Below are 18177 nucleotides of genomic sequence, written 5' to 3'. Positions count from 1 at the left end.
GAATGATTACCAAAGCAAAGCTGAGAATGAATTAGGAAATGTTGATATCTAGCACACAGATAAGAAAGCTAACTGGTCTTTTAGGCTCTGAGGAAAGAAGTTAAGAATGTTATCTAGAAATGAAATCTTACATATATAAAAAATTCACACCAATTGTCACTACAAAGTTCTATGGCCTTAAAAAAATAACTTTGAAGAACATTTCAGAGGGATCAAAAACTTACAGATTAACAATTAAAGGGTCCTGGCCCCTCCTCACCTGTATGGTTCCTTCCCACTAACCTGGACAATGTCTCTTTGACACTTCTTCCTCCACCACCCATGGTTCTTCTTCTCGCTCCAACTTGAAAATCACATCAGGTTTGGTGAATGGACATCCTGTCAAAGGGAAGTGACATAAGATTTGGGCATAAATACTAGGAACAATCATTCAAGAACTGAGGCTGGCCCAGGGAAACCAGGCTTTCTGAAGGACAAGAAAACTATGTTTTCTAGGGATACTGCCCCTTGAAACATAACCAAGGATGACATTTTGCTTTGAAAGCTGCAGCATGCACATGAATGTGAGCAAAAGCACCTAAAGGCCAAACTCAGTCTAACATTTAAAGGTTCTACACATTTCAGAAACACTGGGGGGAAAAAAGGTAATTTACTCCCAGAGTTTGAGTTATATAGGAAACTACCCTTACCCACAGTGATTAAGTTGTTATAGTTTTCTAGCATCACATTCCGGTACAGGTTCCTTTGAGCAGGATCCAACTGCTGCCACTCTTCCTCAGTGAAGTCAATAGCCACATCTTTGAATGTCACTGTTTCCTGTAACAACATATTCCCACTCAATCTATCTTAGATGTAGTGGACAAAACATATTGAAACTTGTTCTGATAGTACACAAAGGTAAGAGATTATAAAATAAATTTTACCTGTTTTTGTTATTGTCTGAAAGAAAAATATCATTTTAGGAACATCCTGTCAGTTTATGTTCATTCATTGATTTAGCAAGCACACACCTTTAATAACTACTGTGAGTTAAAGAGACCTTGGGTACTAACTTATACTCAGTGTAAAAACTGGGGGAATACAAAACTTTACTCAAGTTAATTGGTCTGGGAACTCAGTAGATCCCTGTGATTCATTGGTACATGAAAAAATGAAAATAGGATTTGGATGGAAGCAGAAATGGGGAGAGAATGACTTTGAAGTATAGTAGGAACATCCAAACAGAGATATTCATTGATTTAGCAGTTGCACATATTGTTCATTAGATCAGAAGAAATCTAAATTGAAAATGAGGCTTTATTGTTCATAAGCCTATAACAGGTGTCTGCAGCCATGAAAACTATATATATTTTTGTTCAGAGTTCACATATACTGAAAAAAGAGTGCCACAAATAGAATCCTACAAATACCAACAGATATAGGAAAAAGATTAGTTAATGAAGTTTTTTTTTAAATGGTCTAAACTTGAATTACAACCAGAACTGTGAGAAAACAGTACCAAGAAAGATTAAAGTGTCAGAAATGAGGGAATGGTAACAAATTTCTTCAAAGATGTGTGATCTGAACATAGAAATCAAATGCACTTTTCCTAGTTAAAAACCAAAATGCCCCAAAAATATAAACATAAGAAAAAAATCTTCAACAGCACTTGAACAAAGGTAGCTGTCCATATTTCCTATACTTTGAGGAATTTCTATGAGAGATGGGATAAGATAAAAGGAAATCACCAGGAGCTAACTCATAAAAATGTTTCTGATAATTTATTTCTAGGTCCTAAAAGGACCCTATGACATGAACATCCACTAAGGTTGAGAGTATGCTGTGGGAATAGTGGAAACTCCTCTTTTGGAGCCCTTTTCTGCTGAAGATCAAGGACTTGTAAACCATCAGGCTTAAGAAACCAAAAGCAATCATGGAAAAATAAGACATCCCTCTGCAGTGGCCCCACTGCAAAAACAGTAATTTGGCATCCATCCATGGACAAAAGTGCCTTTGTGGGAACTGTGGAGTCCAGCACCATATGCTAAGGGACTCTGAAGGAGTCTTGCCTACCCACATGTTGAGTTATAAGCATACAGACCTCATTCCTGGCTATAGACCCTGAGAGGCATGTGAACTAACTCTAGCCTCTCTTGGCCATGGTCCAGGAGCCCCCAGAAAATGACTGTCTTAGACTAGCATCCAATAGAAGACGGACCTTTTGTGAAAGTACACGTCTCCAGCCAAGAAGTTCCAGTACATCAGTGGAGCAAAAAATACAAGTTTGGACTCATCAGAGAGGGTATGAGGAATGGTTTGACTTTACCTACTTCACCCCTCCATCAAGGCAACACAGCTTAGGGCCAAGAGAAATCTTGGCCCATGATGGAAGATAAGAATGTGTGAGTACCCTGCTTTCCCAGCTACGTGGGATGGTGCCAAAGAGTGTCATTTTTCTCTCATCACATCCAAAGTACTGAATTGTGAGCTGCATCACTGAAAAGTCTGAGAGCAGCAAATAACATTCTCAGAGGACGTTACAGAGAAGTGGATCTTACTAACTGTGCTAAGGACACCATCAAGAAGAAAAAAAGAGAGGAATCAATTAAATAAAATAAAAAATGAAAGAGGAGACATTATGACTGATATCACAGATACAATGACCATGAGAGACTGCTATGAACAATTATACGGTAACAAAGTGGATAATCTAGAAGAAACATAGAAACATACAACCTACCAAGACTGAATCATGAAGAAATAAAAAATCAGAACAGACCAATAATGAATAAGGAGTTGAATCAGTAATCAAAATCTTTCAATAGAGAAAACCCTCCCCTCCCACCAAAAAAAGAAAAGCCGAGGACTAGATGGCTTCCCTGGTGAATTCTACCAATCATTTAAAGATGAACAGATGCCAGTCTTTCTCATACTTTCAAAAAAATGGAACTGGAGGGAACACTCCCAAACTCATTTTACAAGGCCAACATTACCCTGATACCAAAGGCAGATAAGGACACTACAAGAAAAACTATAGGCAAATAACTCTAATGAATATAGATGCAGAATTCTTCAACAAAACATAGGCATATTAAATTCAACAACACGTTAAAAGGATCATATACCACAATCAAGAAGGATTCATTCCTGGGATGCAAGGATAGTTCAACATATGCAAATCAATACATGTGATACATCACTTTAATAGAATGAAAGACAAAAATTATATGATCATTTCAATAGATGCAGAAAAAGCACTTGACAAAATACAACATCCTTTTGTGATAAAAACTCTCAACAAACTGAGTATAGAAGGAACATACCTCAGCATAAACAAGGACATGTATGATAAGCCAACAACAATATCATATCCAATGGTAAAAGGTTGAAAGCTTTTTCTTTAAGATCAGAACAAGACAAAGGTACCCACTCTCACCAGACCTATTCAATATAGTATGGGTAATCCTAACCAGAGCAATCAGGCAAGGAAAAAAAATATACATCCAAATAGGAAACAAAGAAGAAAACTGTCTTCTTTTTTTTTTTTTTTTTGCAGATGATATGATCTTATATATAGAAAATCCTAAAATCACCACCAAAAAAACCTGTAAGAACTAACCAACGAATTCAGTAAAGTTGTAGGACACAAAATCAACAGACAGAAATCAGCTGTATTTGTATACACTAACAACAAAATACCTGAAAAAGAAATAAAACAATCCCATTCACAATAGCATCAAAAACAACAAAAATACTTAGCAATAAATTTAACCAAGGAGGATAAAGCGCTAGACACTGAAAAATATAAGATTTTGATGAAGGAAACTGAAGAGGACACAAATAAATGGAAAGATATTCCATGTTCATGGATCACAAGAATTAATATTGTTAAAATGTCCATACTACCCAAAGCCATCAACAGACTCAATGCAATCACTATCAAAATTCCCAAAGACTTTTTTCACGAAAACAGGAAAATGTGATCTTTTTATGGAAAAACCCTAATGAACTTTTTGGCCAACCCAATACAATTTGTATGGAGCCACAAAAGACCCCAAATGGCCAAAGCAATCTTGTGAAAGCACAAAGCTGGAAGCATCATATTTCCTGATTTCAAACTATATGACAAAGCCATAGTAATCAAAACAGTGTGGTATCTGCATAAAAATAGACACATAGACCCATGTATAAGAAATGAGAGTCTAGAAATAACGCCCTTGTATCAGTCAACTAATATTTGACAAGGGAGTCAAGAATATTCAATATGGGGAAAGGACAGTCTCTTCAACAAATGGTGTTGGGAAAATTGGATAATCACATGCAGAATAATAAAACTGGACACATCTTACACAACTAAAATTAACTCAAAATGGTTAAACATTTAAAATTAGACCTGAAACAGTAAAACTCCTAGAAGAAATCATAAGAATAAAGCTCTTGACATTGGTCTTGGCAATAATTTTTAAAATATGACATGAAAAGCATGAGCAATAAAAGCAAAAATCAGTAAGTGAGGCTACAGCAAACTAAAAAGCTTCTGCACAGCAAAAGGAACAATCAACAAAATAAAAAGGTGATCTATGAAACAGAAGAAAATATTTGCAAATCATAAATTTGATAAGGGGTTAACATCCAAAATAAAGAACTCATACAACTCAATAGCAAAAAAACCCAACTTGAGTAACATTGGGCAGAGGAACTGAATAGACATTTTTCCAAAGAAGACATACAACTGGCCAACAGGTACATGAAAAAATGCTTGACATCACTAATCACCACAGAAATTCAAATCAACACCACAATGAGGTGTCACCTCACACCTGTTATAATGGCTATCATCAAAAAGACAAGGAATAAAATGTGTTGGAAAGGATGTGGAGAAAAGAGAACCCTTGTTCACTGTTGATGGGAATGTAAATTGATACAGCCACTATGGAAAACAGCACAGTACAGAAGTTCCTTAAAAAACTTAAAAATAGAATTACCATATAATCCAATAATCCCATTTCCAGGTAAGGAAATGAGAATAGGAGTTTGAAGACATATATGCACTCCCATGTTCACTGCAACATTATTAACAGTAACCAAAATATGGAAACAATCTAAGTGTCTGTCTACAGATGAATGTATACAGAAGATGTGATATATACGTATACAATGGAATATTATTCTGCCATGAGAAAGATGGAATCCTGCAATTTGCAACTCCATGGATAGACCTTTATTTATTATGCTAAGTGAAGTAAGTCAGACAAAGAAAGACAATTACTCTATGATATCCCTTATATGTAGAATCTTGAAAAGTCAAAATTACAGAAATAGAGAACAGAATGGTGCTTGCCCAGGGCTAGGAGGTGGGGGTGTTGGGAAGACGCTGGTCAACAGGTATCAACTTCCATTTATAAGATGAATAATTTCTGGGTATCTAATGTACAGCATGGTGACTATGGTTAACAATACAATATTATATACTGGAAACTTGCTAGAGAGTAGATCTTAAACGTTCTCACCCTAAATAAATAATTATGTGAGGTGATGGAGGTTTTAACCAACTACTCTGATAATAATTTTACAGTATATAAGTGTATCAATTAAACACGTTGTACACCTTAAACACAATGTTACATGTCAATTATATCTCAACAAAGCTAGAAAAGAAAATTTTTAATGAAATGAAAAAAGAAAAAAAAGGAAACCAAACGAAAAGTGTCAGGGTAAAAAAACACTGAAAGGACTTCCCTGGTGGGACAGTGGTTAAGAATCTGCTTGCCAATGCAGAGGACATGGGTTTGAGCCCTGGTCCGGGAAGATTCCACATGCAACGGAGCAACTAAGCCCGTGTGTCACAACTACAGAGCCTGCACTCTAGAGCCCGTGAGTCACAACTTCTGAGTTCATGTGCTGCAATTACTGAAGCCCGCGCACCTGGGGCCCATGCTCTGCAACAAGAGAGGCCACAGCAATGAGAAGCCTGCACACTGCAACAAAGAGTAGCCCCCGCTCGCCACAACTAGAGAAAGCACAGCAACGAAGATCCAATGCAGTCAAAAATAAATATATAAATAAATTTATTTTTTAAAAAAACACTGAAATGCACGGGGTAGTTGGGACTTCACCTTAAGTGGGATAAAGACCAAAATAAGCTCAGAAAAAGTACCTGGTGAGGAATTACGGCTGAGGAGAAAACATAATGCAGAACGCTAGTCCTACTATAATGGTTTCATTAATCACATGAAAGGATAAGAGCACATAAGATGAATTCTTGCTGACAGTGCCTCAGCCCCAGACTTCTCCTCAGGGAGTTGCATTTTCCTCAGTAAGTTGGATCAATAAACTAATTAATAAATTACAAAACCAACACCACAGATTTTGCAAGAAAATTGTAATTGCACCCTGCTCAAGAGCGACAGAATCCAAAAAGAAATCATTAAAATAAACTTGACGAAAATACTTTTTAAAAAATTTAGTAAATATGAAGCATAATCTTAATATGAGAAATCTAGGACTTATATACATAAATCCCCATAATTAAAAATTGATATTTTAAATATAAATACTGAGTTAGGCAAATAAGTTTAATGAAGAAAAATAAATTTAAAAAACAAACATACAAAATTAGGAATAAATACTGAAACAAACTGAACTTCAATGAAATTAATAATTTAAAAAGAAATATGAAACCAAGACTGATCTCAAAATGAAAAAAAAAAAGAAAAGTAATCCAGAACAGTTGATACTGTAGCACAGACTTTTACTCTTCTATCCCAGTATTTATTTCCCTTCATTTCCAAATTTTGGGCTGGGCATATAGCCTCCTGTGCCATTATCATTCTTATTATCATTCTTCATCTCCTTTGAAGCTAGGTATTTTTATATAAGGTTCAGGACAATAAGATGAAAGGAATATTATGTGCAACTACTGTTAAATGAGCTTAAAGGGAAGAGGTATACATTTTCTCCCCAGCTTCCTCCTTCCTACAGACTGTTAAGTAACTATGATGACTAGGGCAAATATAGTCATTTGGGATAATGAGGTAGAAGCCAAGTATTAGAGGATAATGAGGTAGAGAAATGAAATAGAGGAATCCTGGTTCTCTCTGCCTTAGAAATACAGGACCAGCCCTGATTTGTTGGTACCTGAATTCCTACGGAGACTAATAAAATTCTGTCCTGTTTAAGCAACTGTTATGTAAGATTTCTGTCAGAGTCAATAATACTAGGTAAATCTATTGAGGCAGATAAATGCTTATGCTAGAAAGAGAACATTTCAAAATGCTTTCTTTGTGGCAGCCATAGAAATATGCTCCCAAATCCCCTTCAAGAGAACCAGCTGTGAGATGCATAATTGGTGAACAACCTCCAGCTGCTCTATCTTTAGTTCTACTACTGTGTTCATGCTGAGACCATGCTACTCTCAAGCCACCACTGGCTATTTTTCCAGCCAAAGGCTAAGCAGTGAGGGTATTAGGGACTGGACCATTCTACCTGACATGGGACTCCTCTAATGGGAAAATTTTGGTCAGCAACTCCCCACTGGCCTGGATGAGACTTTCTCACAGCTGCATGAAGGTCTGAGATGGCAGAATAAAGAATCATCAAGCTTAAAGATAAAGAGATCAATAGAAACTATACAATCTGAAGATGAGGACAAAAAAAAAGAGTGAAGAAAAATGAACACAGACTAGGAGAAATATGAAACAGAAATAAGTACATCCACATACACATAATATGAGTACCAGAAGGAGAGGAAAGACAGAAGACTACTCAAAGAAATATTGGTTGAAAACTTCCTTAATTAGATTTTTAAAAAACACTAATATACATATCCAAGACACTAAATGAACCCTAAGCAGGATAAACACAAAGAGATACAAACGTAAACACATCATACTCAAAATGCTGAAAGTAACAATACAGAGAAAACCTTAAAAGCTGCAAGAGGAAAACAATCCTTTATCTACAAGGCAGCCACAATAAAATTAACACCTGACTTCTCATTAGAAACAATGAAGGTCAAGGCAACGGGACAGCAATATTTCAAGTGCTGAAAGAAAAAACACTATCAACGAATAATCCTATAACTAGCAAAGTTACCTTCAAAAATGATTATACTAAGTGAAAGAAGCCAGACACAAAAGTCACATATTTTAGCATTCTATTTATATAAAATATCTGGAATAGATAAGTACAGAGACTGAAGGCAGATTGGTGCTTGCCAGGGGCTGGGGGAGAGGGGAAGGGCATTAAGGTGAAGTAAGAAAGGTAGTGAATTAAGAGGGCCAAGTGTCATGGTCAAATTGGGGGAACTTTAAGTAGCCTTTGCGTCCCATGTAGCATATCAGGAGAGTAGGGAGTGATAGGACTTTTGCAGAAGGCAAGATGACACCACAGACTATTGCACATGGAAGCCAGGGATTCTTTGGAGGTTATGACAGAGACTCAGAGTCTATGGAGACAACAAGATCCAAGGGAGGAAAGTTGAAAGGAGGGGGCCCTTGGATCATGACTGAGCTGAAAAACATACCACAAATTCATCAGCTACAGAATGCCCAGAAAAAGAAGCCAGCTAAACTAGATTCAGTGGATACCAGTCAGCACACATCCATGGAGAATCACAGAGGACCCTCTTCCTCCCAAAGCTATGAAGATTTTCTTCTATATCTCAGATACCACCTTAAGAGAGGACAGGGGTTTAGAGGGGAATCTGAATAACTGAATAATTATTTAAAGAAACAGTTTACTGATAGGACTAAGTTTTGAATCAGACTGCATCAAAACTAGCTTTTCTTTTCATGCTACTGATCAAAACTCATAAGAGATATGCAAACAAATTTTTAAAATAAAGAAACTATATTTTTAACATACATATCAGTGTAGTATGAGTAATTCTGTGACTCATACATATGAAGCCATTGAATAAAGTTAAGGGACAAAGAAATATGGACTATATGTATGATGTGAGGACATAAATTGCTTTCAGACAAGGTTCAAATTCTCTAAAGAATTTACAATCACAAAATTTACTTTAATAGAACAGTATTGGCCTTGGGCAAAATTCATCTTCATAGTTTAAGACATCTTGTCCAAAACAGCATTCACTGAGGATGTGTGATAGGTACAGAACTCTTGCTAAATAAAACAGGCTTGCAAGGAACTTATATCTTGGCTTCACCTTACCTTCTAACACCAGACTCAAGAAAATCTGCTTTCAATAAAGTTCTGGTATCTGTTGTGTATACCTTAGTATAAATTAAATTAATATATTAAATATCCAGGAAAAAATATTCAAGTGGCTCCCCCAACCAGGTTACAGGATTAGTTTAACATTCAAAAATTGATGACTTTAAAGCAGGAGGATCAAGATGATGGAGTAGGGGCTTCCCTGGTGGTGCAGTGGTTGAGAGTCCGCCTGCCAATGCAGGCGACACAGGTTCGTGCCCCGGTCCGGGAATATCCCACATCCCGTGGAGCGGCTGGGCCCGTGAGCCATGGCCGCTGAGCCTGCGCGTCCGGAGCCTGTGCTCCGCAAAGGGAGAGGCCACAACAGTGAGAGGCCCGCGTAACGCAAAAAAAAAAGATGGTGGAGTAGGAGGACATGAAGCTCACCTCCCGCCATAAACACGTCAAAAAATATATGTACATAGGGCTTCCCTGGTGGCACAGTGGTTGAGAATCCACCTGCCGATGCAGGGGACATGGGTTCGTGTCCCGGTCCAGGAAGATCCCACATGCTGTGGAGCGGCTGGGCCCGTGAGCCATGGCCGCTGAGCGTCCGGAGCCTGTGCTCCACAACGGGAGAGGCCACAACAATGAGAGGCCTGCATACCACACACACACACACACACACACACACACACACACACACACACACACTATATATATATATATATATATATATATATATATATATATATATATATATATATATATATATGTACACACGGAACAATTCTCACAGAAAACCAACAGGAAGCTGACAGGACTCCTATACCTAACCAAAGCTGCAAGAAAGATCTCCACAAAACTGGGTAGGATGGGGGAAAAAAAGGAATCAGGCCGGGACCTGCACCCCTGGGAGGGATCTGTAAGGAAGACAAGGTCCACACAGGCAGACCCTTGCTCTGGGGAATGATCAGGTTGACTCACAATCTGGGCATCCCAGTTCTGGGGTCTTACATGGAGGAGACAAGCCCCCTTGCCTAATGGGATATACTGAGACAGGAAGAAGGGCTAGAGAAACCTAGATCCTACTCATGAGATATGCTAGAGAAGCCTAGACACTACTCATGAGGTGTGTGCATATGCTGGCTTGCTAACAATCAGGATGGAGAAAAACTTACACTGGCAGCTGCCACCTCACTGCACTTCCTAATCCTAAACAGTAAATGCCTCAGCCCTGCTCCCTCCACACCACAGCCTGGTGCAAGATCAGGGGAAAGATTTGTTTAGCTCCACAGAGACAGACAGGGGGCGCCAGGGGTGTAATCTGGATGGAGCCATGGAGCCATTGTCAGCGTGCACATGGGAGGGTGGGTCTAGCCAGGGGAGACACTGTCAGCACGCATATCAGGCAGCAGGTCTAGCTGGACAGACACTGTCAGCACATCGTGTAGTGCCACAAGAATGCATAGTGGCTAAGCGCTGAATCTCAGGCAGGTAGGTCCTGGGGGAGGGCTTGATCTAGTTATGCAGAGACAGCCCAGATGGCCTGGGGTGTGATTTGGAGGGAGCCACAGAGCTTCACTGTCAGCTTGCACACAGTGGTGGTGGCAGCTCTAGCAGTGGAGACTTTTGTCAATGTGTGTACAGGGGCAGCAGAACCAGCTACTGCAGACAATGTCAGTGTGTGCACTGGGCAGTGCCACAAGAATGCATAATGGCTAAGTGCTGAATATTGGGCAGACAGGCCCTGGGCAGGAGTGCATAGCAGTTTGCTTCCCAGCGAGAGTGCTCCAGCCCCACCCATACAACACAGCAGCTTAGCACCAGACCTGGGGCAGACAGATCCTGGGAGAAGTCTGCCACAGAGGCAGCCCAGATCTCAATTCCTGCCCACCTCAATTCCTGCAGCGACAACACCCTGACACCCAGCTCCAGTCTTACTCCACACCACAGCCTTGCACTAGATCTGGGAGGAACAAAACAGACAAAAGGATGCACCTTGGGCTGCTTCTGAGCAGAACCCTGGACACCTACACATGTGGCACATATGTTTGCTATGAGCGCATGGGCCTCACTTGCTTCAGCATTCACCTTCTTTGGGGTAGGGCACGCACTGAAGGGCAACGGAGCCTGAGAAACCTGACCTTAGGACTTCTACTCCAACATTTGGGAAGCAGACCCTGCCCCCGACAGGGTGGTGACAGCCATGGAACAAAGAAGAGACCCCACCTCCCATCTAGCACAGGCTCTGGACAACACAAGACCAACTATCAAGGGAATAACAGCCAGCACACTCTGAAGAAAAACATGGCTGGCATCCATACCAAAGCCAGCCCTCACACCAAAAATGTTGGACACACACAGTCTACATAGGGACACTCCCACATAAAAACACCCGTTCAAGAACACAGTAGATAACTGTTTCTCCTAAATTCACAGAAGCAGAGAAAGTTAAGTAAAATGAAAGAGCAGAGGAATTACTCCTAAAAAAAGAACGAGAAATCCCCTGAAAGAACAAATAATGAAACAGACTTCAGCAGTCTACTGGACCCCAAATCCCCCAAAAAAGGGTAATAAAAATGCTAAAGGAACTAAGAAAGATTATCAATAAAAATGAAGATCACTGTAACAAGGAGTTAGAAACTATGAAGGTGAACCAATCAAAATTAGACAATTCAATTGCCAGGATAAAAACCAATCTAGAGGCAATGAACAGCAGACTAAATGACACAGAAGAGCAAATAAGTGATCTGGAAGACAGAATAATGGAAATCACCCAATCAGAAAAGCAGACAGAAAGACAAATTAAAAAAAAAAGAAACATGCAAGATCTATGGATAATATAAAATGTGCCAATCTATGCATAATAGCGGTTCCAGAAGGAGAGGAGAGAGAAAAGGGGATTGAAAATGTATTTGAAGAAATCATGGCTGAAAAATTCTCAAACCTAAAGATGGAAACAAATGTCCAGGTACAGGAAGCACAGAGAGTCCCAAACAAGATGAACCCAATCAGACTCATGCCAAAATATATCATAACTAAAATGAGAAAAGTTAAAGAGAGGATTCTAAACACAGCAAGAGAAAAACAGTCAGTTAGAGGGAACCCCCATAGGCTATCAGCTGATTTCTCTATAAACTTTTCAGACCAGAAGGGAGTGACATGACATATTCAAAGTCCTGAAAGGAAAATACCTGCAACCTAGGATAGTCTACAGCAAGATCATCATTTAGAATAGGAGGAGAGATAAAGAATTTCTCAGACAAGCAGGGCTTCCCTAGTGGCACAGTGGTTAAGAATCCATCTGCCAATGCAGGGAACACGGGTTCAAGTCCTAGTCTGGGAATATCTCACATGCCACGGAGCAACTAAGGCTATGCACCACAACTACTGAGCCTGCGCTTTAGAGCATGTGAGCCACAACTACTGAGCCCACATGCTGCAACTACTGAAGGCCGCGCGCCTAGAGCCTGTGCTCCTCAACAAGAGAAGCCACCGCAATGAGAAGCCTGCGCACCACAACAAAGAGTAGTCCCCACTCGCTGCAACTAGAGAAAGCCCAAGCACAGCAATGAAGACCCAACACAGCCAAAAGTAAAATAAGTTAATAAGAAAAAGAATTTCTCAGACAAACAAAAATTATAGAATTCAGCAATACTAAACCGACCCTAAAAGAAGTATTGAAGGCTCTTCTCTAAGTAGACAAGAAACAAGAATCTATAGGAAAGGGAAAATCACAATAAGAAAGGTAAATATATAACAAGATTGAAGACCACTTAAGCCAGTACATAGATTAAAAATAATCAAAAAAAATTTTAAGCAACATAACTACAATTAATAGCAAAAGGGTAAAACATAAATATGTAAAATAGGACATCAAAATCACAAAATGTGGGGGAGGTGTGAAGTTGTATGACTATCAGTTTAATACACGTAGAGATAGTTATGGGCCAACAAACTTGAACTCCACAGTCACCACAAATCAAAAACATATAACAGATTCACAAAAAACAAAGATAGGAACTCAAGCATAAAACAAAAGAAAACCATCAAACCACAAAGGAAAAAAAAACAAAAAGAAGAAATGAACAAAGAACTGGAAAACAAGGTTTTAAATGGCAATAAGTATATACCTATCAGTAATTACTTTTAATGTCAATAGACTAAATGCTCCAATCAAAAGACACAGGGTGGGAGACTGGATAAAAAAGAAAGAGTTACCATATGATCCAGCAATCCCACTCCTGGGTATATATCCAGGAAAAATGAAAACTCTAATTTGAAAAGATACATGCACCCCAATGTTCATGGCAGCACTATTTACAATAGCCAAGACATGGAAATAACCCAAGTGCCCATCAAGAGACAAGTGGCTTAAGAAGATGTGGTATATATACACAATGGAATGTTAGTAGCCATAAAGTGAATGAAATATTGCCATTTGCAGCAACATGGATGGACCTAGAGAATATTATACTTAGTAAAGTAAGTCAAATATTATGATATCACTTATATATGGACTCTAAAATATAATATAAATGAATCTATACACAAAATAGAAACAGACTCACAAACATAGAAAACAAACTTATGGTTACCAAACGGGAGGGGAGGGACAAATTAGGAGTATGAGATTAACTGATACAAATTACTATACAAAAAACAGACAGGCAACGAGGATTTACTCTATGGCACAGGATATTATATTCAATATCTTGTATTTATATTTCAATATCTATAATTGAAAATAATCTGAATATATATATATATTTATAACTGAATCTATTTGGCTGTACACCTGAAACTAACACAATACTGTAAATCAACTATACTTCGATTTTAAAAATTGATCACTTTAATTGATCAAATTAACAGAAAAAAAGGAGAAACATTATTTGATCAAGATCACATATACAGGCTTCCCTGGTGGAACAGTGGTTAGGAATCTGCCTGCCAATGCAGGGGACACGGGTTTGAGCCCTGGTCCAGGAAGATCCCACATGCCGTGGGGCAACCAACCCCGTGGGCCACAGCTGCTGAGCTTGCGCTCTGGAGCCTGCAAGCCACAACTATGGAAGCCCACGTACCTATGGCCCATGCTCCATAACAAGAGAAGCCGCTGCAATGAGAAGCCCACGCACCACAACACAGAGCAAAAGCAGCCAAAATAAATAGATAAAATACATTTATTTTTAAAAAATCACATATACAAGAAAATTGTATGACAAAAGTCAATACCAGTTCATGACAGACCCCCCTTAGCAGGCTAGGAATAAAAGGAAATTTCCTTCATCTGTAAGAGTACTTACAAAAAAACTTTCATGGAATATCATACTTACTGGTGAATCATTGAAAGTATACCCTTAAGACTGAGAATGAAACAAAGATGACTGCCACCATATCTATTCAACATTATACTGAACATTTAGCAATTGAAATAAGAGGAAAGGGGGAGCATGAGAATTCAAAATGATGAAAAGTGTCTATTTGCAGATGATATATTTGTAAACATAATTCAGTTCAATTTGAAATAAAAACCTAAGCAGTTTTAATTGTGGAAATTGACTAATTCTAAAATTTCTAAGGAAATATAAATCACTACAAATAGCTACAGCAATGTTAAAGAAAACAAAGATGGAGGATTTGTTTTCATTATCAGATACCAAGATTTATAATAATAAAGACATGGTAATTAAGATAGAATGCTACTGACATAAGGAAAAATAAAACAATGGAAGAGGATGTAAAGTCAGAAATACCTATATTAACATGAATATGTCTTGAAAACAATATGGAGTGAAAAAAGTGAGTTGCAGAACTGTCAGTCCATTATGTTCCCTATTATTTAAAAATCTAAAACAGAGACCATTATATAATATTCATATATACAAATCAGTGTGGTAAAAACATAAAACCATGGACTCTTGATATACATAACATTCATGAAAGTGACTGACTCTGGGGACAGAGTATATGTAATATTTTAATTATTTTATTGAAAAAAATCTCAAAGCAAAAATGACAAAATATTAAATATGCTAGTTCCAGATATTGGGTATATGGCTGTTTATTCTATTTCTCCCTCTCTTTTCCTAGATTTTAAAATAATAATTTTTTAAAAAGATGAGAGAAGACAGAGAGAGATGGAAGCAAAAGCAGCTCTGTATTACTTCAATTTTCTGTGTTCTCACTGACTTCAAGTTTATTCTCATCAATTCCTTCTTCTATTTTCTCACATTGTTTCTAATTTCTAGAACTATATTTTGTTCATTTTGTTTATATTTATTAACATATCATTATTATTCAGCCTGCAGGTTTTCTTCTGTACATTATTTTTTAGATATTCTGCAACATAAATATTTATGTCTTTCTTGATCCAAGTTGCTTATGCTAGTTTTAAAATTTCCATGTGGGGCTTCCCTGGTGGCGCAGTTGTTGAGAATCCGCCTGCCGATGCAGGGAACGCGGGTTCGTGCCCCGGTCCGGGAGGATCCCACATGCCGCGGAGCGGCTGGGCCCGTGAGCCGTGGCAGCTGAGCCTGCGCGCCCGGAGCCTGTGCTCCGCAACGGGAGAGGCCACAACAGTGAGAGGCCCGCATATCACCAAAAAAAAAAAGAAAAAAAAAAAATTTCCATGTGGAAATGTTTTCTTTTTGAATTTTTATTATTATCTTCCTATGTAACTGCATTCTGGAACATGTACAGTTTGTACTTTTGAAATTTAGTTGAGTTTTATTCAGGCCTAATATATGATCAGTTTTTTAGTTTTTCCATATCTAAAAAAAAGGATACTAATTGTTTCCAGGCTATAAGCTATGATAATCAATTAGCTCTATCAAATTATTATTGGTAGTTATGTTCATTTTGTTGTCTGCTTTATGTGTCTATCATGAGCTAAGACAGATCAATAAAAGTTTCCTATTGATATGTTTCTTCTTATTTTTCACAGTATTCCTTATAGTAAATTTTCTGCAGTTTATTTGGTACAAAAGTAGTCCTAACCATTTATCTTTATTACCTAACACACTTATCAGCATTTTAAAGCATCGTTCTTTTTGTTTTTTTAAAGCTTACGGTCTTGGATGAATGGATAAAGAAGATGTGGTACATATATACAATGGAATACAACTCAGCCATAAAAAAGAATGAAATAATGCCATTTGCAGCAATACGGATGCAACTAGAGATTATCATACTAAGTGAAGTCAGAAAGAGAAAGACAAATACCATATGATATCACTTATAGGTGGAATCTAAAATATGGCACAGATGAACTTATCTACAAAATAGAAACAGACTCACAGACACAGAGAACAGACTTGTGGTTGCCACGGGGGAGGAGGGGAGGGAGAGGGATGAGCACGTTGTGGTCGGAAAAGATACCTGATACGATTTCAGTTTTCTTAAATTTACCAAGGCTAGATGTGTGACCCAAGATATGATCTATCCTCGAGAATGTTCCATGAGCACTTGAGAAAAATGTGTATTCTGTTGTCTTTGGATGCAATGTCCTATAAATATCAGTTAAGTCCATCTTGTTTAATGTATCATTTAAAGCTTTTGTTTCCTTATTTATTTTCATTTTGGATGATCTTTCCATTGGTGAAAGTGGGGTGTTAAAGTCCCTTACTATGAATGTGTTACTGTCAATTTCCCCTTTTATGGCTGTTAGTATTTGTCTTATGTATTGAGGTGCTCCTATGTTGCATGCATCAATATTTACAATTGGTATATCTTCTTCTTGGATCAATCCCTTGATCATTATGTAGTGTCCTTCTTTGTCTCTTGTAATAGTCTTCATTTTGAAGTCTATTTTGTCTGATATGAGAATTGCTACTCCAGCTTTCTTTTGATTTCCATTTGCATGGAATATCTTTTTCCATCCCCTCACTTTCAGTCTGAAGTGGGTCTCTTGTAGACAGCATATATATGGGTCTTGTTTTTGTATCCATTCAGCCAGTCTGTGTCTTTTGGTGGGAGCATTTAATCCATTTTCATTTAAGGTAATTATCGATATGTATGTTCCTATTACCATTTACTTAATTGTTTCGGGTTTGTTCTTGTAGGTCTTTTCCTTCTCTTGTGTTTCTTGCCTAGAGAAGTTACTTTAGCATTTGTTGTAAAGCTGGTTTGGTGGTGCTGAACTCTCTGTGTTTGCTTGTCTGTAAAGGTTTTAATTTCTCCATCAAATCTGAATGAGATCCTTGATGGTTAGAGTAATCTTGATTGTAGTTTTTTCTCCTTCATCACTTTAAATATGTCCTGTCACTCCCTTCTGGCTTGCAGAGTTTCTGCTGAAAGATCAGCTGTTAACCTTATGGGGATTCCCTTGTGTGTTATTTTTCCCTTGCTGCTTTTATTATGTTTTCTTTGTATTTAATTTTTGACAGTTTGATTAATATGTGTCCTGGCGTGTTTCTCCTTGGATTTATCCTGTGTGGGACTCTCTGTGCTTCCTAGACTTGATTAACTATTTCCTTTCCCATATTAGGGAAGTTTTCAACTATAATCTTTCCACATATTTTCTCAGTCCCTTTCTTTTTCTCTTCTTCTTCTGGGACCCCTATAATTTGAATGTTGGTGCATTTAATATTGTCCCAGGTGTCTCTGAGACTGTCCTCAGTTCTTTTCATTCTTTTTTCTTTATTCTGCTCTGCAGTAGTTATCTCCACTATTTTATCTTCCAGGTCACTTATCCGTTCTTCTGCCTCAGTTATTCTGCTATTGATCCCATCTAGAGTATTTTTGATTTCATTTATTGTGTTGTTCATTGTTGCTTGTTTCCTCTTTAGTTCTTCTAGGTCCTTGTTAAATGTTTCTTGCATTTTCTCTATTTTATTTCCAAGATTTTGGATCATCTTTACTATCATTATTCTGAATTCTTTTTCAGGTAGACTGCCTATTTTCTCTTCATTTGTTAGGTCTGGTGGGTTTTTATCTTGCTCCTTCATCTGCTGTGTGTTTTTCTGTCTTCTCATTTTGCTTATCTCACTGTGTTTGGGGTCTCCTTTTTGCAGGCTGCAGGTTCATAGTTCC

At 38.0% G+C, this 18177-nt stretch overlaps 1 protein-coding gene across 1 annotated transcript in view; it reads right to left on the bottom strand.

Annotated features, from left to right (window-relative positions):
* The window catches only part of LOC131744940 (zinc finger protein 569), a 61466-nt gene that overhangs the window by 10599 nt on the left and 32690 nt on the right, over nucleotides 1-18177 (bottom strand). The window contains 2 exon segments of the mRNA XM_059045001.2: nucleotides 283-378; nucleotides 690-816. Of these exon segments, the coding sequence (XP_058900984.2) occupies nucleotides 283-378; nucleotides 690-816 (223 nt within the window).

This window comes from Kogia breviceps, chromosome 18 (genome assembly GCF_026419965.1).
Source record: "Kogia breviceps isolate mKogBre1 chromosome 18, mKogBre1 haplotype 1, whole genome shotgun sequence".
NCBI classification, from domain to species: domain Eukaryota; kingdom Metazoa; phylum Chordata; class Mammalia; order Artiodactyla; family Physeteridae; genus Kogia; species Kogia breviceps.
Note: the sequence above shows the minus strand (reverse complement) of the source record. Positions and strands in the feature narration are given on the sequence as shown.